Here is a 24,695-nt window from a genome sequence, read left to right as displayed (position 1 = left end):
CCTTGCTTTCAACCAGGCATGGCAGTGTCCCCATGTTTCAGATGAGGTACGTGAGACCAGAAACGTTAGGGGTCAGTAAAGCGCAGGAAGAGTGATTTGTTTAAGGCAGGCCGGCCTGGACCTCACTAGAAGTGCACAGGCTCTGGAAAGGCCATCGACGGGGACTATCCCCATAGTACGTCGGGCACCTCTAAGAGCGCCTTAGGTTGGTCTCAGGGAGGGTGCTGTCCATACTCTCCTTAGGCCACAGGCCAACCCCACCGTTCCCGGAAGCCTGTGCGACTGGTCTCCAGCCCGCCCGCTTCGGCCCTAGTCAGCAGGCCACTGTTAGTAATACAGAATTAACATCCGGGCCTCTCCTAATCAACAACCACCACCGAACGCAAAAGAAGCCCCGGCTCCCGCGCATCCGCAGGCGTCCGGCGGACAGGTCCCGCCCCCGCCCCCGCCCCCGCCCCCGCTGATTGGAGGGCGACGCGAGCACCGGCGAGCGATTGGTACGCGGTGTCACAAAGGGGCGGGGGCGCGGCGACCACTGAGCGTTGCTCTTCGGTACCTGCCGCAGCGTCGCTCGCGGGGCCGCATCTCCTTACGGGCCTGGGGGCAGGCGAGGGAGTGGACGAGAGCCGGTGAGGGCAAGCGGGCCGGATGGGGAGGGTGCCTAAGGCCGCGGGCCGGTGAGCCGGGCCGCGCTGCCGTCGCTGGCCTCCTGGCCTCGCCCCCTCCGTCGCCGCCGCTGCCCCGATACCGGCGCGGCGGGCCGCCTTCGCGGAGGAGACAGCCTCCACTTTCCGTCCCTCTGCGAGCGCGACGCGGGGTGCCCCTCCCCGCCCGACAGGTGCTGCCCTCCGAGTCGCGGATTCTGACGCGGAGCCTGACTGCTGCCCTCCTGATCTGGCCCGTGCGCCTGGGTAGCCGGAGTTTATCCTGGAGGAACACGGGCTGCGCAGGTGACTCCGTTCTCTTCAAGTGTCTAACACTGAAGGATCGAGGAGGCTTTGGCTCCGAAGGATTTCACAGTCCCGCTAGGAAATTGATTTCAGAGTTTAGGGTACATGATGTGGTGGATACAATTCTGAAGCTTGTATTTAAAACTTAGGTATATTTCCAGGCTTTAGTAAAAACGGTTCATTAAGATTCGGTATTTTTAAGGACTGCATAACATGCTGGCTCCCTTTAGGTCGGAGGAAGAGTTTAAAAGAAATGCTCTTATATGGCTGTTCTTTACAACAGAGGATAAAGCTGAATCCGAGTTACTGAAATTAGTTATTCAGCACTGTTATCGCATTACCTGTCTTTAACTTCCCTTTCATCTTTGATGGTTGTGTTTTAAGAACTTTTTCAGAAGGGAGGAGAGAAATGTTTTGGGAATTGATTTAGAAACGTTTTCTGATGCCATTACTCTTTTTTCCCCAAGATTTTTTTTTTAACATCTTTAGTGGAGTATAATTGCTTTACAATGGTGTGTTAGTTTCTGCTTTATAACAAAGTGAATCAGCTATACATATACATATATCCCCATATCCCCTCCCTCTTGCGTCTCCCTCCCACCCTCCCTGTCCCACCCCTCTAGGTGGTCACAAAGCACCGAGCTGATCTCGCTGTGCTATGCGGCTGCTTCCCACTAGCTATCTATTTTACATTTGGTAGTGTATATATGTCCATGCCACTCTCTCACTTCGTTCCAGCTTCCCCTTCCCCCTCTCCGTGTCCTCAAGTCCATTCTCTACATCTGCGTCTTTATTCCTGACATGTCCCTAGGTTCGTCAGAACCTTTTTTTTTAAATTCCATATATATGTTTAGCATACGGTATTTGTTTTTCTTTCTGACTTACTTCACTCTGTATGACAGACTCTAGGTCCATCCACCTCACTACAAATAACTCAATATCGTTTCTTTTTATGGCTGAGTAATACTCCATTGTATATATGTGCCACATCTTTTTCCATTCATCGGTTGATGGACACTTCGGTTGCTTCCATGTCCTGGCTATTGTAAATAGAGCTGCAGTGAACACTGTGGTACATGACTTTTTGAATTATGGTTTTCTCAGGGTATATGCCCAGTAGTGGGATTGCTGGGTTGTATGGTAGCTCGATTTTTAGTTTTTAAAGGAACCTCCATACTGTTCTCCATAGTGGCTGTATCAATTTACATTCCCACCAACAATGCAAGAGGATTCCCTTTTCTCCACACCCTCTCCAGCATTTATTGTTTATAGATTTTTTGATGGTGGCCATTCTGACTGGTGTGAGGTGATACCTCATTGTAGTTTTGATTTGCATTTCTCTAATGATTAGTGATGTTGAGCATCCTTTCATGTGTTTGTTGGCAATCTGTATATCTTCTTTAGAGAAATGTCTACTTAGGTCTTCTGCCCAGTTTTGGATTGGGTTGTGTTTTTTTGATATTGAGCTGCATGAGTTGCTTGTAAATTTTGGAGATTAATCCTTTGTCTGTTGCTTCATTTGCAAATATTTTCTCCCATTCTGAGGGTTGTCTTTTCGTCTTGTTTATGGTTTCCTTTGCTGTGCAAAAGCTTTTAAGTCTCACTAGGTCCCATGTGTTTATTTTTGTTTGTATTTCCATTTCTCTAGGAGGTGGGTCAAAAAGGATCTTGCTGTGATTTATGTCATAGAGTGTTCTGCCTATGTTTTCCTCTAAGAGTTTGATAGTGTCTAGTTTTACATTTAGGTCTTTAATCCATTTTGAGTTTATTTTTGTGTATGGTGTTCTTCAGTGATCTCTTGGTTATTTAAGAGTGTATTGTTTAGCCTCCATGTGTTTGTATTTTTTACAGTTTTTTTTCCTGTAGTAGACATCTAGTCTTATAGCATTGTGGTCAGAAAAGATACTTGATACGATTTCAATTTTCTTAAATTTACCAAGGCTTGATTTGTGACCCAAGATATGAGTCTTTCCTGGAGAATGTTCCATGAGCACTTGAGAAGAAAGTGTATTTTGTTGTTTTTGGATGGAATGTCCTATAAATATCAATTAAGTCCATCTTGTTTAATGTATCATTTAAAGCTTGTGTTTCCTTATTTATTTTCATTTTGGTTGATCTGTCCACTGGTGGAAGTGGGGTGTTAAAGTCCCCTACTATGATTGTGTTACTGTTGATATCCCCTTTTATGGTGGTTAACATTTGCCTTATGTATTGAGGTGCTCCTATCTATGTTGGGTGCATAAATATTTACAATTGTTATATTTTCTTCTTGGATTGATCCCTTGATCATTATGCAGTGTCCTTCTTTGTCTCTTGTAATAGTCTTTATTTTAAAGTCTATTTTGTCTGATATGAGAATTGCTACTCCAACTTCCTTTTTTTTTTTTTTTTTTTTTTTTGCGGTACATGGGCCTCTCACCATTGTGGCCTCTCCCGTTGCGGAGCATAGGCTCCAGACGCGCAGGCTCAGCAGCCATGGCCCACGGGCCCAGCCACACCGCGGCATGTGGTATCCTCCCGGACCGGGGCACGAACCCGTGTCCCCTGCATCGGCAGGTGGACTCTCAACCACAGTGCCGCCAGGGAAGCCCCTCCAGCTTTCTTTTGATTTCCATTTTCATGGAATATCTTTTTCCATCCCCTCACTTTCAGTCTGTATGTGTCCCTGGGTCTGAAGTGGGTCACTTGGAGACAGCATATATACCGGTCTTGTTTTTGTATCCATTCAGCCAGTCTATGTCTTTTGGTTGGAGCATTTAATACATTTACGTTTAAGGTAATTATCGATATGTACGTTCCTATTACCATTGTCTTAATTGTTTTGGGTTTTTTATTGTGGGTCTTTTCCTTCTCTTGTGTTTCCTGCCTAGAGAAGTTCCTTTAGCATTTGTTGTAAAGCTGGTTTGGTGGTGCTGATTTCTCTTAGCTTTTGCTTGTCTGTAAAGGTTTTAATTTCTCCATCAAATCTGAATGAGATCCTTGCTGGGTAGAGTAATCTTGGTTGTAGGCTTTTCCCTTTCATCACTTTAAATATGTCCTGCCACTCCCTTCTGGCTTGCAGACTTTCTGCTGAAAGATCAGCTGTTAACCTTATGAGGATTCCCTTTGTTGTTTTTCCCTTGCTGCTTTTAATATTTTTTCTTTTCTTTTTTTTTTTTTTACATCTTTATTGGAGTATAATTGCTTAACAATGGTGTGTTAGTTTCTGCTTTATAACAAAATGAATCAGTTATACTTATGTTCCCATATCCCCTCCCTCTTGCGCCTCCCTCCCACCCTCCCTATCCCACCCCTCCAGGCGGTCACAAAGCACAGAGCTGATCTCCCAGTGCTATGCGGCTGCTTCCCACTAGCTATCTACCTTACGTTTGGTAGTGTATATATGTCCATGCCTCTCTTTCGCTTTGTCACAGCTTACCCTTCCCCCTCCCCATATCCTCAAGTCCATTCTCTAGTAGGTCTGTGTCTTTATTCCTGTCTTACCCCTATGTTCTTCAGGACATTTTTTTTATTAAATTCCATATATATGTATCACCATACAGTATTTGTCTTTCTCTTTCTGACTTACTTCACTCTGTATGATAGACTCTAGGTCCATCCACCTCATTACAAATAGCTCAATTTTGTTTCTTTTTATGGCTGAGTAATATTCCACTGTATATATGTGCCACATCTTCTTAATCCATTCATCTGATGATGGACACTTAGGTTGTTTCCATCTCTGGGCTATTGTAAATAGGGCTGCTATGAACATTTTGGTGCATGACTCTTTTTGAATTATGGTTTTCTCAGGGTATATGCCCAGTAGTGGGATTGCTGGGTCATATGGTAGTTCTATTTGTAGTTTTTTAAGGAACTTCCATACTGTTCTCCATAGTGGCTGTACCAATTCACATTCCCACCAGCAGTGCAAGAGTGTTCCCTTTTTTCCACACCCTCTCCAGCATTTATTGTTTGTAGATTTTTTGATGATGGCCATTCTGACTGGTGTGAGATGATATCTCATTGTAGTTTTGATTTGCATTTCTCTAATGATTAAAGATGTTGAGCATCCTTTCATGCGTTTCTTGCCAGTCTGTATATCTTCTGTGGAGAAATGTCTATTTAGGTCTTCTGCCCAGTTTTGGATTGGGTTGTTTGTTTTTTTTTTGTTATTGAGCTGCATGAGCTGCTTATAAATTTTGGAGATTAATCCTTTGTCAGTTGCTTCATTTGCAAATATTTTCTCCCATTCTAAGGGTTGTCTTTTGGTCTTGTTTATGGTTTCCTTTCCTGTGCAAAAGCTTTTAAGTTTCATTAGGTCCCATGTGTTTATTTTTGTCTTTATTTCCATTTCTCTAGGAGGTGGGTCAAAAAGGATCTTGCTGTGATTTATGTCATAGAGTGTTCTGCCTATGTTTTCCTCTAAGAGTTTGATACTTCCTGGCCTTACATTTAAGTCTTTAATCCATTTTGAGCTTATTTTTGTGTATGGTGTTAGGGAGTGATCTAATCTCATACTTTTACATGTCCCTGTCCAGTTTTCCCAGCACCACTTATTGAAGAGACTGTCCTTTCTCCACTGTACCTTCCTGCCTCCTTTATCAAAGATAAGGTGACCATATGTGCGTGGGTTTATCTCTGGGCTTTCTATCCTGTTCCATTGATCTATCATTCTGTTTTTGTGCCAGTACCATACTGTCTTGATTACTGTAGCTTTGTAGTATAGTCTGAAGTCAGGGAGCCTGATTCCTCCAGCTCCATTTTTCGTTCTCAAGATTGCTTTGGCTATTCTGGGTCTTTTGTGTTTCCATACAAATTGTGAAATTTTTTGTTCTAGTTCTGTGAAAAATGCCAGTGGTAGTTTGATAGGGATTGCATTGAATCTGTAGATTGCTTTGGGTAGTAGAGTCATTTTCACAATGTTGATTCTTCCAATCCAAGAACATGGTACATCTCTCCATCTATTTGTATCACCTTTAATTTCTTTCATCAGTGTCTTATAATTTTCTGCATACAGGTCTTTGGTCTCCTTAGGTAGGTTTATTCCTAGATATTTTATTCTTTTTGTTGCAATGGTAAATGGGAGTGTTTCCTTGATTTCACTTTCAGATTTTTCATCATTAGTATATAGGAATGCCAGAGATTTCTGTGCATTAATTTTGTATCCTGCAACTTTACCAAATTCATTGATTAGCTCTAGTAGTTTTCTGGTAGCATCTTTAGGATTCTCTATGTATAGTATCATGTCATCTGCAAACAGTGACAGCTTTACTTCTTCTTTTCCGATTTGGATTCCTTTTATTTCCTTTTCTTCTCTGATTGCTGTGGCTAAAACTTCCAAAACTATGTTGAATAAGAGTGGTGAGAGTGGGCAACCTTGTCTTGTTCCTGATCTTAGTGGAAATGGTTTCAGTTTTTCACCATTGAGGATGATGTTGGCTGTGGGTTTGTCATATATGGCTTTTATTATGTTGAGGAAAGTTCCCTCTATGCCTACTTTCTGCAGGGTTTTTATCAGAAATGGGTGTTGAATTTTATCGAAAGCTTTCTCTGCATCTATTGAGATGATCATATGGTTTTTCTCCTTCAATTTGTTAATATGGTGTATCACGTTGATTGATTTGCGTATATTGAAGAATCCTTGCATTCCTGGAATAAACCCCACTTTGATCATGGTGTATGATCCTTTTAATGTGATGTTGGATTTTGTTTGCTAGTATTTTGTTGAGGATTTTTGCATCTATGTTCATCAGTGATATTGGCCTGTAGTTTTCTTTCTTTGTGACATCCTTGTCTGGTTTTGGTATCAAGGTGATGGTGGCCTCGTAGAATGAGTTTGGGAGTGTTGCTCCCTCTGCTATATTTTGGAAGAGTTTGAGAAGGATAGGTGTTAGCTCTTCTCTAAATGTTTGATAGAATTTGCCTGTGAAGCCATCTGGTCCTGGGCTTTTGTTTGTTGGAAGATTTTTTTTTATCACAGTTTCAATTTCAGTGCTTGTGATTGGTCTATTCATATTTTCTATTTCTTCCTGAGTCAGTCTTGGCAGGTTGTGCATTTCTAAGAATTTGTCCATTTCTTCCAGGTTCTTCCTTGACATGTCTCCATTGTCATTTGTTTCTAGGTATTTTTTAAATTTCCTCTTTGATTTCTTCAGTGATCACTTCGTTATTAAGTAGTGTATTATTTAGCCTCCATGTGTTTGTGTTTTTTACAGATCTTTTCCTGTAATTGGTATCGAGTCTCATAGCATTGTGGTCGGCAAAGATACTTGATACAATTTCAATTTTCTCAAATTTACCAAGGTTTGATTTGTAACCCAAGATATGATCTATCCTGGAGAATGTTCCATGAGCACTTGTGAAAAATGTGTATTCTGTTGTTTTTGGATGGAATGTCCTATAAATATCAATTAAGTCCATCTTGTTTAATGTATCATTTAAAGCTTGTGTTTCCTTATTTATTTTCATTTTGGATGATCTGTCCATTGGTGAAAGTGGGGTGTTAAAGTCCCCTACTATCAATGTGTTACTGTCGATTTCCCCTTTTATGGCTGTTAGTATTTGCCTTATGTATTGAGGTGCTCCTATGTTGGGTGCATAAATATTTACAATTGTTACATCTTCTTCTTGGATCGATCCCTTGATCATTATGTAGTGTCCTTCTTTGTCTCTTCTAGTAGTCTTTATTTTAAAGTCTATTTTGTCTGATATGAGAATTGCTACTCCAGCTTTCTTTTGATTTCCATTTGCATGGAATATCTTTTTCCATCCCCTTACTTTCAGTCTGTATGTGTCTCTAGGTCTGAAGTGGGTCTCTTGTAGACAGCATATATATGGGTCTTGTTTTTTTTTTTTTTTTTTTTTTTTGGCGGTACGCGGGCTTCTCACTGTTGTGGCCTCTCCCGTTGCGGAGCACAGGCTCCGGATGCGCAGGCTCAGCGGCCATGGCTCACGGGCCCAGCTGCTCTGCAGCATGTGGGATCTTCCCAGACCGGGGCACGAACCCGCGTCCCCTGCATCGGCAGGCGGACTCTCAACCACTGCGCCACCAGGGAAGCCCTGGGTCTTGTTTTTTTATCCATTCAGCCAATCTGTGTCTTTTGGTGGGAGCATCTAGTCCATTTACATTTAAGGTAATTATCGATATGTATGTTCCTATTCCCATTTTCTTAATTGTTTTGGGTTCGTTATTGTAGGTCTTTTCCTTCTGTTGTGTTTCTTGCCTAGAGAAGTTCCTTTAGCATTTGTTGTAAAGCTGGTTTGGTGGTGCTGAACTCTCTCAGCTTTTGCTTGTCTGTAAAGGTTTTAATTTCTCCATCAAATCTGAATGAGATCCTTGCTGGGTAGAGTAATCTTGGTTGCAGGTTTTTCTCCTTCATCACTTTAAATATGTCCTGCCACTCCCTTCTGGCTTGCAGAGTTTCTGCTGAAAGATCAGCTGTTAACCTTATGGGGATTCCCTTGTGTGTTATTTGTTGTTTTTCCCTTGCTGCTTTTAATATGTTTTCTTTGTATTTAATTTTTGACAGTTTGATTAGTATGTGTCTTGGCGTATTTGTCCTTGGATTTATCCTGTATGGGACTCTCTGTGCCTCCTGGACTTGACTATTTCCTTTCCCATATTAGGGAAGTTTTCAACTATAATCTCTTCAAATATTTTCTCAGTCCCTTTCTTTTTCTCTTCTTCTTCTGGAACCCCTATAATTCGAATGTTGGTGCGTTTAATGTTGTCCCAGAGGTCTCTGAGACTGTCCTCAGTTCTTTTCATTCTTTTTTCGTTATTCTGCTCTGCAGTAGTTATTTCCACTATTTTATCTTCCATGTCACTTGTCCGTTCTTCTGCCTCAGTTATTCTGCTATTGATCCCATCTAGAGTATTTTTCATTTCATTTATTGTGTTTTTAATCATTGCTTGATTCATCTTTAGTTCTTCTAGGTCCTTGTTAACAGTTTCTTGCATTTTGTCTATTCTATTTCCAAGATTTTGGATCATCTTTACTATCATTATCCTGAATTCTTTTTCAGGTAGACTGCCTATTTCCTCTTCATTTGTTAGGTCTGGTGGGTTTTTATCTTGCTCCTTCTCCTGCTGTGTGTTTTTCTGTCTTTTCATTTTGCTTATCTTGCTGTGTTTGGGGTCTCCTTTTTGCAGGCTGCAGGTTCATAGTTCCCGTTGTTTTTGGTGTCTGTCCCCAGTGGCTAAGTTTGGTTCAGTGGGTTGTGTAGGCTTCCTGGTGGAGGAGAGTAGTGCCTGTGTTCTGGTGGATGAGGCTGGATCTTGTCTTTCTGGTGGGCAGGTCCACGTCTGGTGGTGTGTTTTGGGGTGTCTATGGACTTTTTATGATTTTAGGCAGCCTCTCTGCTAATGGGTGGCTTTGTGTTCCTGTCTTGCTAGTTGTTTGGCATAGGGTGTCCAGCACTGTAGCTTGCTGGTCGTTGAGTGAAGCTGGGTGCTGGTGTTGAGATGGAGATGTCTGGAAGATTTTCGCCGTTTGATATTATGTGGATCTGGGAGGTCTCTTGTGGACCAGTGTCCTGAAGTTGGCTCTCCCACTTCAGAGGCACAGCACTGACTCCTGGCTCCTCAATTTGGGATGATTCATTGTCTATTCATGTATTCCACAGATGCAGGGTACATCAAGTTGATTGTAGAGCTTTAATCCACTGCTTCTGAGGCTGCTGGGAGAGATTTCCCTTTCTCTTCTTTGTTCTCACAGCTCCCGGGTCTCAGCTTTGGATTTGGCCCCGCCTCTCCATGTAGGTCGCCGGAGGGTGTTTGTTCTTCGCTCAGACAGGACAGGGTTAAAGGAGCAGCTGCTTCGGGGACTCTGGCTCACTGAGGCTGGGGGGTAGGCAGGGGCACGGAGTGTGGGGCGAGCCTGCAGCAGCAGAGGCCGGCCTGACATTGCACCAGCCCAAGGCGCTCCGTGCATTCTCCCAGGGAAGCCGTCCCTGGATCCTGGTACCCCGGCAGTGACGGGCTGCACAGGCTTTCCGGAAGCGGGGCGTGGACAGTGACCTGCGCTCGCACACAGGCTTCGTGGCGGCGGTAGCAGCCCCAGCGTCCCACGCCCGTCTCTGGGGTCCGCGCTTTCAGCCGCGGCTCGCGCCTGTCTCTGGAGCTCCTTTAAGTCGCGCTCTTAATCCCCTCTCCTCGCACACCAAGAAACAAAGAGGAAAGAAAAAGTCTCTTGCCTCTTCGGCAGGTCCAGACTTTTTCCCGGACTCCCTCCCGGCTAGCTGTGGCGCATTAGCCCCTTCAGGCTGTGTTCACGCCGCCAGCCCCAGTCCTCTGCCTGCGCTCCGACTGAAGCCCGAGCCTCAGCTCCCAGCGCCGCCCGCCCCGGCGGGCAAGCAGACAGGCTTCTCGGGCTGGTGAGTGCCGGTCGGCACCGATCCTCTGTGCGGGAATCTCTCCGCTTTGCACTACCCAGGTACGTGGGGTGTTTCTTGCCTTTTGGGAGGTCTGAGGTCTTCTGCCAGCGTTCAGTAGGTGTTCTGTAGGAGTTGTTCCACGTGTAGCTGTATTTCTGGTGTATCTGTGGGGAGGAAGGTGATCTCCGCGTCTTACTCTTTTGCCATCTTCCCCGGAAGTCCTAATATTTTTTCTTTGTATTTAATTTTTGATAGTTTGATTAATATGTGTCTCAGTGTGTTTCTCCTTGGATTTATCCTGTATGGGACTTTCTGTGCTTCCTGGACTTGTTTGACTATTCCTTTCCCATATTAGGGAAGTCTTCAACTATAATCTCTTCAAATATTTCCTCAGTCCCTTTCTTTTTCTCTTCTTCTTCTGTGACCCCTATAATTTGAATGTTGTTGCATTTAATGTTGTCTCAGAGGTCTCTGAGACTGTTCTCAATTCTTTTCGTCCTTTTGACTCCATTACTCTTAATAGCTAAGCATGTGTTTTAAATTATTGGTAAAAATTCTGGACATACTTTTTTCTTTGCCTTCTTCTTTCCTCTTCCTCTTCTATTTTTTAGCTGTCCTTGTATCATTTTCCATCCTGTTTTTGAGTCTCCATTGCCCCTCATTTACCAACAATATAGGGTTCCATAATCTGCTCAGTCAAGCATGCTCTAACAACTTTCAGAAGGTGTCCATGGGGCTTCCTTGGTGGCGCAGTGGTTAAGAATCTGCCTGCCAATGCAGGGGACACGGGTCGAGCCCTGGTCCAGGAAGATCCCACAGGCTGTGGGGCAACTAAGCCTATGCGCCACAACTACTGAGCCTGCCCTCTAGAGCCCGTGAGCCAAAACTACTGAAGCCTGTGTGCCTAGAGCCCGTGCCCTGCAATGAGAGAAGCCACCACAATGAGAAGCCCGTGCACCACAACAAAGAGTAGCCCCAGCTTTCCGCAACTAGAGAAATACCCGCACGCAGCAACGAAGACCAAACACAGCCAAAAATAAATAAAATAAAATAAATAAATTTATTAAAAAAAAAAGCCCAGGGCTGATTCAGACTTGCCACATCAGTGAGTTCATCCAAGTGTAAAGTGATATGTTTAAAAAAAAAAAAAAAAAAAGGTGTCCATGGACCCCGCCCTCAGTACTGGCTAGGTCTTTGGCCTACTGGAGCTTCCGTTTGCCCCTCTGCTCTCATCTGGTCCTCCAGTCTGGCTTAACTAGATTTCCTAGACTTACTTTGCTCTCTGTTACAGTGATTTCTACTGCTGAGAAGAAGTATAATTATTTCCTAGAGGCACACATTTAAGTTTTGAATTTGGTTACCAATCTTGCTTTTTTTTGGGTTTTGGAATTTACTCCATTGATTAGGGCCCAAATTTTTGGTGGTGTTCCAGTGCAATTAGTGCTGTTCTAGGTTACTAGTTTTCTTTTAGCCCATAATTACTCTGTACATTCTTGTTGCAGATGAAGGACTTCCAAATCTGTCTTTATGTTCCCTTCTCCCACGATTTGTTTATTATATTCAGGGTATTGCTGTGGAAGAGTACTGTGGTGAAAAAAATGATCTTTATATCTTATGTCACTAAATTCCTTGGACAGGCACTGGTCACCCATGGCTTTATTTCTGTAATATTCAGTTCAGCATTCCTGACTCCTGACCTCTGTTGCTAGATCTTTTACTATGTAGATAGTAGTGCTCTTGGTTTTGGGGGAACAGACACTGATAATTCTGTAGTACATTCTTATTTGATATAGGATGATAAGTATGTTCTTAAGAATCTACATATTATCCAAAATTGTATTATAAAAGCAGTCATTTCAGTGAGGTAGGAAAAGGGGTTAGGTTCCATCATTATTCCTACAGGCATGTCAATGTATTAAGGATATAAGAGACACAGCCTGAGCAATACAGACATTTATTTGGCTTTTACTTGAAAGTAATGGTCTTTTACCACTGTCACCAGCATTATTATTATTTAATAGATCTTTATTGGAGTATAATTGCTTCACAACACTGTGTTAGTTTCTGCTGTACACCAAAGTGAATCAGCCGTATGCATACATATGTCCCCACATCCCCTCCCTCTTGAGCCTCCCTCCCATCCTCCCTATCCCACCCCTCTAGGTCATTGCAAAGCACCGAGCTGATATCCCTGTGCTATGCTGCTGCTTCCCACCAGCCAACTATTTCACATTCAGTAATGTGTATATATGTCAATGCCACTCTCACTTCGCCCCACCTTCCCCCTCCCACCCCATGTCCTCATGTCTGTTCTCTATGTCTACATCTTTATTTCTGCCCTGCAACTAGGTTCATCAGTACCAGTTTTTTTTTTAGATTCCATATATATGCGTTAGCATACAGTATTTGTTTTTCTCTTTCTGATTTACTTCACTCTGTATGACAGACTCTAAGTCCATCCACCTCACAACAAATAACTCAGTTTCACTTTTTTATGGCTGAATAATATTCCATTGTATATATGTGCCACATCTTCTTTATCCATTCATCTGTTGATGGACATTTAGGTTGCTTCCATGTCCTGGCTATTGTAAATAGTGCTGCAGTGAACATTTTGGTACATGTCTCTTTTTGAATTATGGTTTTCTCAGGGTATATGCCCAGTAGTGGGATTGCTGGGTCATATGGTAGTTCTATTTTTAGTTTTTTAAGGAACCTCCATACTGTTTTCCATACTGGTTGTATACAACCACTATGCGGGATACACACCAAGAGTGCGGGAGGGTTCCCTTTTCACCACACCCTTCCCAGCATTTATTGTTTCTAGATTCTGACCAGCATGAGGTTATTGTAGTTTTGATTTGCATTTCTCTAATAATTAGTGGCATTAAGCATTTTTTCATGTGCCTCTTGGCCATCTGTATGTCTTCCTTGGTGAAATGTCTATTTAGATCTTCTTTTTGAGGCTTTAATTGGATTGTTTGTTTTTTTGATATTGAGCTCCATGAGTTGTTTGTATATTTTGGAGATTAATCCTTTGTCTGTTGTTTCATTTGCAAATATTTTCTCTCATTCTGAGGGTTGTCTTTTTATCTTGTTTATGGTTTCCTTTGCTGTGCAAAAACTTTTAAGTTTAATTAAGTCCCATTTGTTTGTTTTTATTTCTGTTACTCTAAGAGGTGGGTCAAAAAAGATCTTGCTGTGGTTTATGTCAAAGAGTATTTTTCCTATGTTTTCCTCTAAGAGTTTTATAGTGTCTGGTCTTACATTTAGGTCTCTAATCCATTCGGAGTTTATTTTTGTGTATGGTGTTAGGTGGTGTTCTAATTTCATTCTTTTACATGTAGCTGTCCAGTTTTCCCAGCACCACTTATTAAAGAGGCTGTCTTTTCTCCATTGTGTGTTCTTACCTCCGTTGTCGTGAATTTGGTGGACATATGTGAGTGGGTTTATCTCTCGGCATTCTATCCTGTACCATTGATCTATATTTCTGTTTTTGTGCCAGTACCATACTGTCTTGATTACTGTAGCTTTGTAGTATAGTTTGAAGTCAGGGAGCCTGATTCCTCCAACCTCATTTTCCTTTCTCAAGATTGCTTTGGCTATTCGGGGTCTTCTGTGTTTCTATACGAACTGTAAAATTTTTTGTTCTAATTCACCAGCAGTATTATTAGCATATTACTTTGTGTTATTATATTTATTACTCATTATTTTGATAAAAAGTATAACAGCACTCAAAGCAGCTGTGCTGCCAGCAATAGCTTTTCTTCCTGTGGTGCCATATCTTCAGGAACATTAGCAGTGTGCACAATGCAATTCAGGTTCCCTATTTAATTAATTATATTCATTATGCTTAATTATATTAAATATACTTCCTAGTTAATTGATGAATTTTATATATTAATTTTATATATTGAGCTACAGTGAATTTTTATAACTCAGTATAATTAATATAATTAATATTATTAACTATATTGAGTTATAAAAATTCACCGTAGCAGAAATCTCTGTACGTTATGAGTTGCGTAAGCATTGATGGAGTTAGTTTGGAGTGAGTAATGATTCCTATGGGAAACCAGCATTTCTCCAAACAAACTTTTATAGCATAACCAAACACTTCTTCATGTCTAAAGCGGGGATAATACCTTACCTATATTACAGGTTTGCTCTAAAACTCAGTTGAGAGGATGAATATTTATTTACTCTTTCATTGAACAAACCTTTAATGAGTACCAGTATGTACAAAACACTGTGCTAGGTGATGGGGTGGTAAATCAGATGTCCTTCCCTTAAGGAGATTACAATTTAGTAGAATAAGAAAGTCATGTAAAAAATGAAATTGATTGTAATGGGTGCCATATATGATGGAGGTCAGGGTGTGAAGGGGAGGAACTGTAAACGGCTTTGTGGAATAGTTTCTGTTTGACTTGAGTCTTGAAAGATCATAGGTGCTTGTCTGGTAGCCAAGTGTGGGAATGGTGGTGAGTAGAGGAAAGCAGGAGCAACGATATAGAGACCAGTGTTTTCTGAAGCTGCAGTTACAAATGATTAGAGGATAGAAGTACCAGATATATTGCAGGATGGGATGAGGTATGTGTATAAATAAAATAGGGCTGGAAGGTGAGATGCATGATCTTAGGAGCCTTTCTAAGGAGTCTGAATTCTGTAGACAGTGGGAAGCCATCGTGGGACCTTGAGCTAAGAAATAACATGATCAGTTCTACATTTTAAAAAGATAACTGTGCTTCACATCATATGTCATTAGGGAAATGCAAATTAAAACAATGAGATACTATTATATGCCTATTAGAATGGCCAAAATCCAGAACACTGACAACATCAAATGCTGGTGACGATGTGGAGCAGTAGGAGCTCTTCATTGCTGGTGGGAACGCAATATAGAACAGCCACTTTTGAAGACACTTTGGCAGTTTCTTACAAAACTAAACATACTCTTACTGTAAGATATAGCAGTTGTACTCATTGGTGTTTACCCTGGTAAGTTGAAAACTTATACGTCCACACAAAAACCTGCACATGGATGTTTATAGTGGCTTTACTCATAAACTATTCTGTGTGATACTATAATGATGGGTACATTACTATACATTTGTGGAAGCCAATAGAATTTGCAACACCAAGAATGAACCCTAATGTGAACTATGGCCTTTGAGTGATAATGATGTGCCAATGTAGGTTCATCTGTTGTAACAAATATACCACTCTGGTGTAGGTTGTTGATGGTGGGAGAGGCTGTGCATGTGTGGGGGCAGGGAGTGTGTGGGAACTGTCTGTACTTCTGCCTAATTTTGTGGCGAACCTAAAACTGCTCTAAATAATAGTTTATTTAAAAGGAAAAAAAATCAGGCTTTAGGCTAACTTATATTCATTTCCCTCATTTAGTCTGAATTGATGGTTTCACCACAGTGCTTTCCAAAGTCAAATATTAAAAAAACTTAGGGCTTCCCTGGTGGTGCAGTGGTTGAGAATCTGCCTGCTAATGCAGGGGACACGGGTTCGAGCCCTGGTCTGGGAAGATCCCACATGCCACGGAGCAGCTAGGCCCATGAGCCACAACTACTGAGCCTGCGCGTCTGGAGCCTGTGCTCCACAACAAGAGAGGCCGCGATAGTGAGAGGCCCGCAGCACCGTGATGAAGAGTGGCCCTCGCTTGCCACAACTAGAGAAAGCCCTCACACAGAAACGAAGACCCAACACAGCAAAAATAAATTAATTAATTAATAAAAAAAAACTTAGAACTTTGAGTGACCTTTCCCCCTATTATCTATAGCTAATTAAGAGTAAAGTAATTTCTATATGATGTGATACCCTAATCCAGTTTTTATTAAACTTTCTTTTTTTAGAAAAGATAACTGTTGACATCCTAGAGAATGGATCAGAAGAGTGAAGGGCAGGAGTCAAGGATTATAGCTAGGCTATCAAAGTTGCTCAGTTAAGAGCTAATGAAGACCTGAACTAAGTCCTATCAGTGTGGCTGGAGAAGGTCACAGATTATAGAAATGTTAAGTTGTACTGTTAGGATTGGTCACTTCTAGATACCTTGAGGCTGGCGGAAAAATCTAAAATGATTCCTAGCTTTCTGGCTTAAGTGACTAGGTTAATTGTGGTACCCTTTACCAAGATGGAGACTGTAGGACAAGATGGAGGTTTGTAGGAAAGATGATTAGTTTTGGACGTGTTGGATTTCAGGTGTTTGTCTTGTATCCAGATTTTACTTGATTTTTATTTATTTTAAAGATTTATTTATTATTTATTTATTTTGTTTATTTTTTGCTTCATCGGGTCTTAGTTGTGGCACTTGGGATCTTCGTTGAGGCATGTGGGATCTTTTGTTGTGGTTCACGGGCTTCTCTCTAGTTGTGGCATGCGGGTTTTCTCCTCTCCAGTTGTGGTGCGCAGGCTCCAGGGTACGTAGGCTCTGTAGTTTGCGGCACGTGGGCTGTAGTTGAGGTACGTGAGCTCAGTAGTTGTGGTGTGCGGGCTTAGTTGCCCCATGGCATGTGGGATCTTAGTTCCCTGATCAGGGATCGAACCCATGTCCCATGCTTTGTAAGGCAGATTCTTTACCACTGGACCACCAGGCAAGTACCTATTTTTATTTTTTTTTAAATGTTTATTTATTTATTTATGTGGCTGCATCAGGTCTTGGTTGTGGCGTGTGAGCTCTTTGTTGTGGCGTGTAGGCTTCTCTCTCATTGTGGCGTGTGGGTTCCAGAGTGTGCGAGCTCAGTAGTTGCGGCACATGGGCTCTCTAGTTGTGGTACGCAGGCTCTAGAGCATGTGGGCTTAGTTGTCCCGTGGTACGTGGGATCTTAGTTCCCCGACCAGGGATTAAACTGGTGTCCCCTGCATTGGAAGGCGGATTCTTTTTTTTTTTTTTAAGTAAATTTATTTATTTATTTTTGGCTGCGTTGGGTCTTCATTGCTGTGCACAGGCTTTCTCTAGTTGTGGCGAGTGGGGGCTACTCTTCGATGTGGTGCACAGGCTTCTCACTCTGGTGGCTTCTCTTGCTGTGGAGCATGGGCTCTAGGTGTGTGGACTTCAGTAGTTATGGCATGTGGGCTCAGTAGTTGTGGCTCATGGGCTCTAGAGTGCAGGCTCAGTAGTTGTGGCACACGGGCTTAGTTGCTCTGCGGCATGTGGGATCTTCCTGGACCAGGGCTTGAACCCGTGTCCCCTGCATTGGCAGGTGGATTCTTAACCACTACGCCACCAGGGAAGTCCCCTGGAAGGCAGATTCTTAACTACTGGACCACCAGGGAAGTCCCTAGTATCCAGATTTTAGATGCCTGTGAAAATCTTGTCTATAGAATGGAGATGTAGGTTATTAATCAAACCACAAGTTTTAAAAAATAACTTCTCCTTAATCACATTGTTATGAAAATTGCAGTGACTTCAGTGATATATCCTTTGGCAAAAAAAAGTAAAAAATTTATCACCCATTTTTCTTCTTCATTCCTGCACTGCCTTAGTGTTCACATTCTGTTCACCTAGTCTTACAGATATTCTTCCCCCACTCTGATGCTTTACCCATTCTGAAATACATTCAAGAGTCTACCTACCTTTAGGGAATACTTCTCAACTTATTTTATGAGGGCAGTATTACCTTGATATTAAACCAGACAAAGACATAGAAAGAAAACTAGATCAATAACTTTTACGGATATAGACACAAAAATCTTCAAAAAATACTAACAAACTGAATCTAGTAACATATATAAATGATTACAGACCATATACAAATGGATTTATCCCAGTGATGCAAGGTGGTTCCATATATCAAAAAGCAGTCAATGTAATACACCAAGTTAATAGAATATGAGACAAAAACCACACGATCATCTGAGACACTAAAGAAAAGTATTTGACAAAATCTAACACTGTGATTTAAAAAAGACAACTGACACCTAAACAAAGTAGGAATAGAAGGGAACATTCTCCATCTGATAAAGATTACCTATGAAAACCCCACAGCTAAAATCATACCTCATGGTGAGAGGCTGAATGATTTTCCCTATAACAGGAAAAAGACAAGAATGTTTGCTCTCACCACTTCTATTCAACCTGTATTGGAGATTCCAGGCAGGGCAATTAGGTAAGAAAAGGAAATAAAGGTCATCTAGATTGGAAAGGAAGAAGTTAAAATTTCTGTTTGTAGTTGATATTATCTTGTATGTAGAAAATCCTAAGGAATCCACTTAGAAAAATACTAGAACTACTGAGTTCAGCAAGGTTGCAGTGAGCAAGACCAATATATTAAAATCAATTGTATTTTTATACACTAGCGATGAGCAATCTGACAATGAAACTAAGAACAATTTCATTGATAGTGGCATCAAAAAGAACAAAATTCTTAGAAACACGTTTTTAAAATACAAAACGTATCATCTGAAAACTACATTGTTGAAAGCAATTAAAGAAGTTATAAATAAACTGAAAGATATTGCATGTTGATGGATTATAAAACTTAATATTGTCAAGATGGTAATACTATCCAAATTAATCTGTAGACTGAACACAGGCCTTATCAAAATCCCAACTGGTGTTTCTGCAAAATACACAAGCTGATCCTATAATTCCTATGGAAATTCAAAGGACCCAGAATAGCCAACAATCTTGAAAGAGAAGAACAAGTTAGAAGACTCACACTTCCTGATCTCAAAACTTATTACAAAGCTACAAAGACAGTGTGCTACTGGCATAAGGATAGACATATAGATCAATGGAACAGAATTGAGGTTATGGTCAGCTGGTTTTCAATAAGGGTGCCAAGACAATTCAATGAATTTAGAATAGTCTTTCTAACAAATGGTGCTGAGACAACTGGTTATTTGTCTGCAAAAGAATAGAACTGTACCCCTATTGTACAATAACCACAAAAATAAATTCAAAATAGATTATAGACCTAAATGTAAGGGCTACGCTATACAATTCTTAGAAAAATATGTACTGGTCAATTGTCAACCTTGCATTAGGCAAAGCTTTTAAAATATGACACCCAAAGTATAAGCAACAGAAGAAAAATAGTCAGATTGGGCTTCATTAAAATTAAAAACTTTTGTGCTTCAAAGGAAACTATCAAGAAAGTTAAAAGACAACCCACGAATTGGAGAAAATATTTGTGAATCATGTATCCGTTAAACAGCTTGTATCTGGAAAGTGTTAGACATAAATAACTCAATGGACAGGATCTGAATGGACTTTCTGAATAGACATTTCTGTAAAGAATATGTGCAAATGGGTACTAAGCACGTAAAAAGATTCTTAACATCATTAGTCATTAAGGCAAATCACAACCACAGTGAGACACTACTTCATACACACTATGATGGCTTTAATCAAAAGACAATAAAATGTATTGGCAAGGATGTGAAGAAATCCAAACCCTTGTTCATTGTTGGTGGGAATGTAAAATGGTTCAGACCACTTTTGAAAACAGTTTGGTAGTCCCACAAATTGCTAAACACAGGTTACCACACAACCCATTAGTTCCACTTCTAGATATATATGGAAGAGAAAGGAAAACATGTCTATCACAGAATTGTAATTGAGTGTTCTCATAGCATTATTCATAATAGGCAAAAATTGGAAACAGCCCAGAATGCCCATCAACTGATGGCTGGATAAGTAACATGTGGTACATCCTTATAATGGACTATTATTCAGAAATAAAAAAGAATGAAATACTGATACATCCTAGAACATGGATGAACTTTGAAAACATTATGCTAAGTGAAAGAAGCCGGTCACAAAAGTTTACATATTGTATGATTCTATTTATGTGAAATGTCCAGAATAGGCAAAATTTTAAAAACAGAAAGTAGATTAGTGATTGCCTAGGGCTGAGAGAGGCAGAATTTAGGAGTGTGTCTAAAGAATAAGACGTTCCTTTTAGGGTTGATGAAAATGTTCTAAAAATGATTATGGTGATGGTTGTACAATTTTGTAACCATACTAAAGCCCAGTAAATTTTAGGCTTTAAATGTGTGAATTTTATGGTATATAAATTATATTGCCATAAAGGTATTGAAAAGATTTACCTACTTCTCCAGAAAGAATATGTATCATTTGTCCTTTTAGTTTAAGTTCAAGCCCCCTCTGCCTTTTCAAAGTTTTCACTGATTAATAGCAATTTATCAATTTGATTATTCCTATTCTCCTAATTATACATTTAAAATTTATTTTAGTATTTCTGTTGGTTGTGTTTGCCTCTCATACTCATTAGCCATTGTATGTTTGTGTGTAGAGATTATGTCTAATGTCTGTTACCAGTATTAATTAACCTCATCTCAATGCTATACTGGTGGATAACCTCTGGAAACCCAAATACTTATTGATTATTTAGTGAATCCTACTTTTAAGATGGTTACTATTCCTTTTATTCACTGTGATTCAGATGTACAATGGCTATAACACTATACTTTGTATGGGTTATAAAATGTAATTTATGTGTTTTAGGAAAGGATGTGCATAACTTATTCAAAGTCTTGCAAATATATACCTACATGTGGAGTTCATTGGTTTAAATATCATTAACAACAAAACATATTTGTTGAGCATGTAGTGTAATTAACTGCTGAGCTCTAGTAAGATAAAGTGTAGCAAATATACCTGTTCTTAATAATCTTACACTCTAATTGGGAGAGTGAGTTCAAAGACAATTGTGTAAAGTTCAGGATTAGGCCTAGTAAACACTAAAATGAATTCCGGGCTCTCTGGAAGGCTGATATGGGCCAGACTTGAGAAAATCTTTGTGGAGGAATGAGACTTTCACATAGGCTTGTTAAAAAAACATTATTCTTGTTTTTTAGGTACAAAACTCAAAACATGATCAACGATATATATTACCAATGTTCAAAGCTGATTTGGTTAGAACTGGAATACAGTTGCCTGCCACATATTCCTGAGGAATTAGAAAAGTCAAAGTAATGGATAACAGAAAAGATCCTCCATTCTTCGATGAAGATAACGTGGGGGCATTTTACTACAGACTTCCTTTCTATGATACCATGGAGCTCTTCATTGAAACACTGACTGGAACATGTTTTCAGCTGATAGTTTCACGCTTTGAAGCTGTTATTTCTGTGAAAGCAAAAATTCGAAGATTGGAAGGTACTAGTCTTTCTTGTTTTGTAGGATATGAGGATTAAATTTGTTCTTCAAGAGTGTATAATAACTTTTTAGCTTTTCTTATGGAGAAATGTCAAACCTACATGGAATTAGAAAGAAATGGAGAATGAATCCTTATATACCCACTACTCAGCTTCAACAGTTATCAATTCATGAACTGTCTTTTTTCCATTCCTGCATTTCCCCCACTCTGTTCCCTTTCTACCAGATTCTTTTGAATCAAAGCAAATCCCTGGCATTATGTTAATGGTGTGAAATAATATTTTGAAATAGTTTTTCAACAGGTTATGATGATGTGAAGATTATGCAATAACTACCTTACAGTGATAATTGAATTCCCTTTTATTGACCCTGTTTACTTTTTTAGAGCGCTTTGTGAATACTTTTTCTTTTTTTAATGTGGAGATTTTCTGGGAAGAGTTTTTGGTTTACATTTACATAGATTTGAAGTTTCCTCAGTATAGCAGGGATACTGAATATTGTATCATGTCTCTTTTTTTTTGTATAATGTCTCTTTTATGGTTGGCGTATTTGTGAAAAGTGTTATAAATTACTTTGTGTTAAAATTAGTCTTTTTCATTGTTCTTGGCCGATTTCTGAAATAAGTGGTATTTGCCATTTATAGTTGTTAACATCCAGTAAAGACTAGAAAATTTTCCATATAACACTAAATGGATCTTTGCTTTTTGAGCCAGCTGGAACTTGCTTGCAATATAAAGGAAGAAACTAGCATGCCCTCCAGCTCAGTTTAAGTTCAGAATTATAGAAGGATGAGGAGGATTGGAATTTTTTATCTTTGTAAAGTCAAGGATCCTGGTATCTCAGCTTCTGAATATCTAGTGACTAAGTTCTATTGAAGTTAGTGACCAGCTGAGTCCAATGACCACATCAGTACACCCATTAATGGCACATGAAGCTTTTCTCTCCCCAAATGATTTGGTGAGATACAGAGTCAGAATAGTTTATTTTGACTTTTCCTGCTCTTTTATTTATATGATGGTGTAATGATATCTTTTTAGGAGTGGTAAGATTTTAAAAAAACCCTCTTGTGTTTAAGTAATCTCTGCATTTTTTCCTGCTTTCATGCATTTTGAATAATCTCTGTGCAGCAGAAGCACTCTAGAGGGCATCCTGTTTAGTTCTCTTAATGGCAGAAGAGTAGATTTGGGCTTAGGAAAGATTAGGGACTCATCCAAGGGAAATATTTACTGACAGAGTTGGACCAGAGCCAAGATATAGGCTACTTGTCCTCTGTAGGAGGAGACATAGGGTAAAAGCAATGACTTTGTAGTTATTAGACAGTTGAAACCTAGTTTAGACATTTATAAAATGACTATACTTATTGGGAGATTAAATGAGGTAATATGTAAAATCTCTACAGTCTTTGTCTGCTTGGGCTGTCACAACAAAATACCATAGACTGGGAGGCTTAAACAACAGAAATTTATTTTCTCACAGTTCCAGAGGCTGAAACTCTGAGATCAGGGTACCAGCATGATCAGGTTCTGGTGAGACTTTCTTCCTGACTTGTAGACAGGTTTGTTTTCACTGTGTCCTCACATGGGCATCTCTTCTTATAAGGGCTTGGATCCAACCATAAGGGCCTCACCCTCATGACCTCATCTAAACCTAATTATCTCCCAAAGGCCCCATCTCCGAATACCATCACTTTGAGGGTTAGGACTTCAAGATATAAATTTGGGGGGGATACAGTTCAGTCCATAGCACTTACTACTAGTGGTCAATAGATGTTAACTCCTGTTCCCATTTCCCATCCTTCTAGCCCTCACCCCTTCTTTCCCTCCTGTTCTCTAAACTTTTGTAACTTCTTGCAGCCCGTGGGCAGGGATAGTCACTCTATTCTTCAGGAGGCTTTAAGAGGGCATCCTTCATGTAAAATTAATTTTAATCCTTTTCTAGGTGATATTTCTCTTTCTACCCAGGATGACATTTGAGGATAACATGGTGGGTAAGACTCTCCAAGATAAAAGGATATGGAGTAGCTAGGATAGGAAGACAGAGGTGACACTGTTCAGTTTAATCCTTCAGGGAAATGGTTGCCCTGCCAGACTGCTTTTCCTTTTGGGCAACTTTTGGGAAGCTGGGAACTAGAGCATAGTAGGAGATAGGAGGGTAGATGGAGGGGACTGCAGAGAAAGGGTTGAAGGAGTGTGCTGGATTAGGAATGATGAGGCTGTAGTACCTACAAGGGGACTTTAAATGGGCCTTGAAGGGACAGGAGCAACTGAAGCCAGACTGCCTGATTTCAGATTACCAACTGAGTAAATTACTTAACCTCTCTTTACCTCAGTTGTGCTCATTTAAAATGGGACTAATAATAGTACCTAGTTCAGAGTTGTCCTCAGGATTAAATGAATTCAATGAAAAGCATTTAGCAGAGCATCTGTGCTCTTTTTCAGGGGAAAATGGTTAATCTGTGGAGATAGTACATGGTACTCAGAGGATAGGGATTTGGAAAGAAAAAATGTGCCAAGAAATGTAAGGGATTATTGTCAGATGGTTTTTTATTGCCGTGGGCAGTGGATTCCCTGGACTTGCCATCAAATCATTGGCATTACCGCTCCCTAATAAAGATTTCTCTTCCGTACACGGGATAAGATTGTTTCCCTGGCCAACTTTATGAGTTGGTGGGACCATGTTAATAGTTCTGGCCAGTGAGCTATGAATGGAAGTCTCCGTCAGCCTGGGTCCCTGAGTGACTATAGTGAGCAGAGCCCTCCTGACATGCAGTAGACATGTAACTTGAGCAAAAAATCTTTGTCTTAAGCCATTGACATTTTGGGGATGGTTTGGGGTAAGTTCAATATAACCTACTTTATTTTGCCTGATACAGTATCAACTAGGGATCCATTTTTTTCACTTTATAAATAATTGGCTGTATAAATACCACTTATTGAATTAGTCTAGTCTTTTCTCACTAAAGTAATTTCATACCTGTCATGTATTACATTTTTATATGCACACAACTCTTAATCACCTGATGTGTCCCCCTATGCCAAAATTATACTGTCTTACTTATTGTAATATAATTTATAAGTTTTGATAGCTGATTGTGTCCATACATATTAAGGATTATGTCGTCTTGGAGAACTGACCCCTTTATCACTAGGTAATGCCCCTCTTTATCTCGGATATTTTTCCTTGCTCTGTAGCCTGTTCTGTCTGCAATTAATATAGCTACTCTAGCTTTTTTTTTTTGATTAACATTAGCATAA

At 40.3% G+C, this 24,695-nt stretch overlaps 1 protein-coding gene across 1 annotated transcript in view; it reads left to right on the top strand.

Annotated features, from left to right (window-relative positions):
• Positions 1 to 612: 612 nt before the first annotated feature.
• The window catches only part of ZFAND4 (zinc finger AN1-type containing 4), a 69,064-nt gene continuing 44,981 nt past the window's right edge, over positions 613 to 24,695 (top strand). The window contains exons 1-2 of the mRNA XM_081242632.1: positions 613 to 950; positions 21,141 to 21,441. Of these exons, the coding sequence (XP_081098758.1) occupies positions 21,258 to 21,441 (184 nt within the window). The 5' untranslated portion in view covers positions 613 to 950; positions 21,141 to 21,257. The remainder of the gene's footprint in view (positions 951 to 21,140; positions 21,442 to 24,695) is intronic.

The sequence above is a fragment of the Mesoplodon bidens genome, assembly GCF_964165515.1.
Source record: "Mesoplodon bidens genome assembly, chromosome: 1".
In the NCBI taxonomy this organism is placed as follows: domain Eukaryota; kingdom Metazoa; phylum Chordata; class Mammalia; order Artiodactyla; family Ziphiidae; genus Mesoplodon; species Mesoplodon bidens.
The sequence above is the reverse complement of the archived record's forward strand: the minus strand, read 5'-3'. Positions and strand labels throughout refer to the sequence as shown.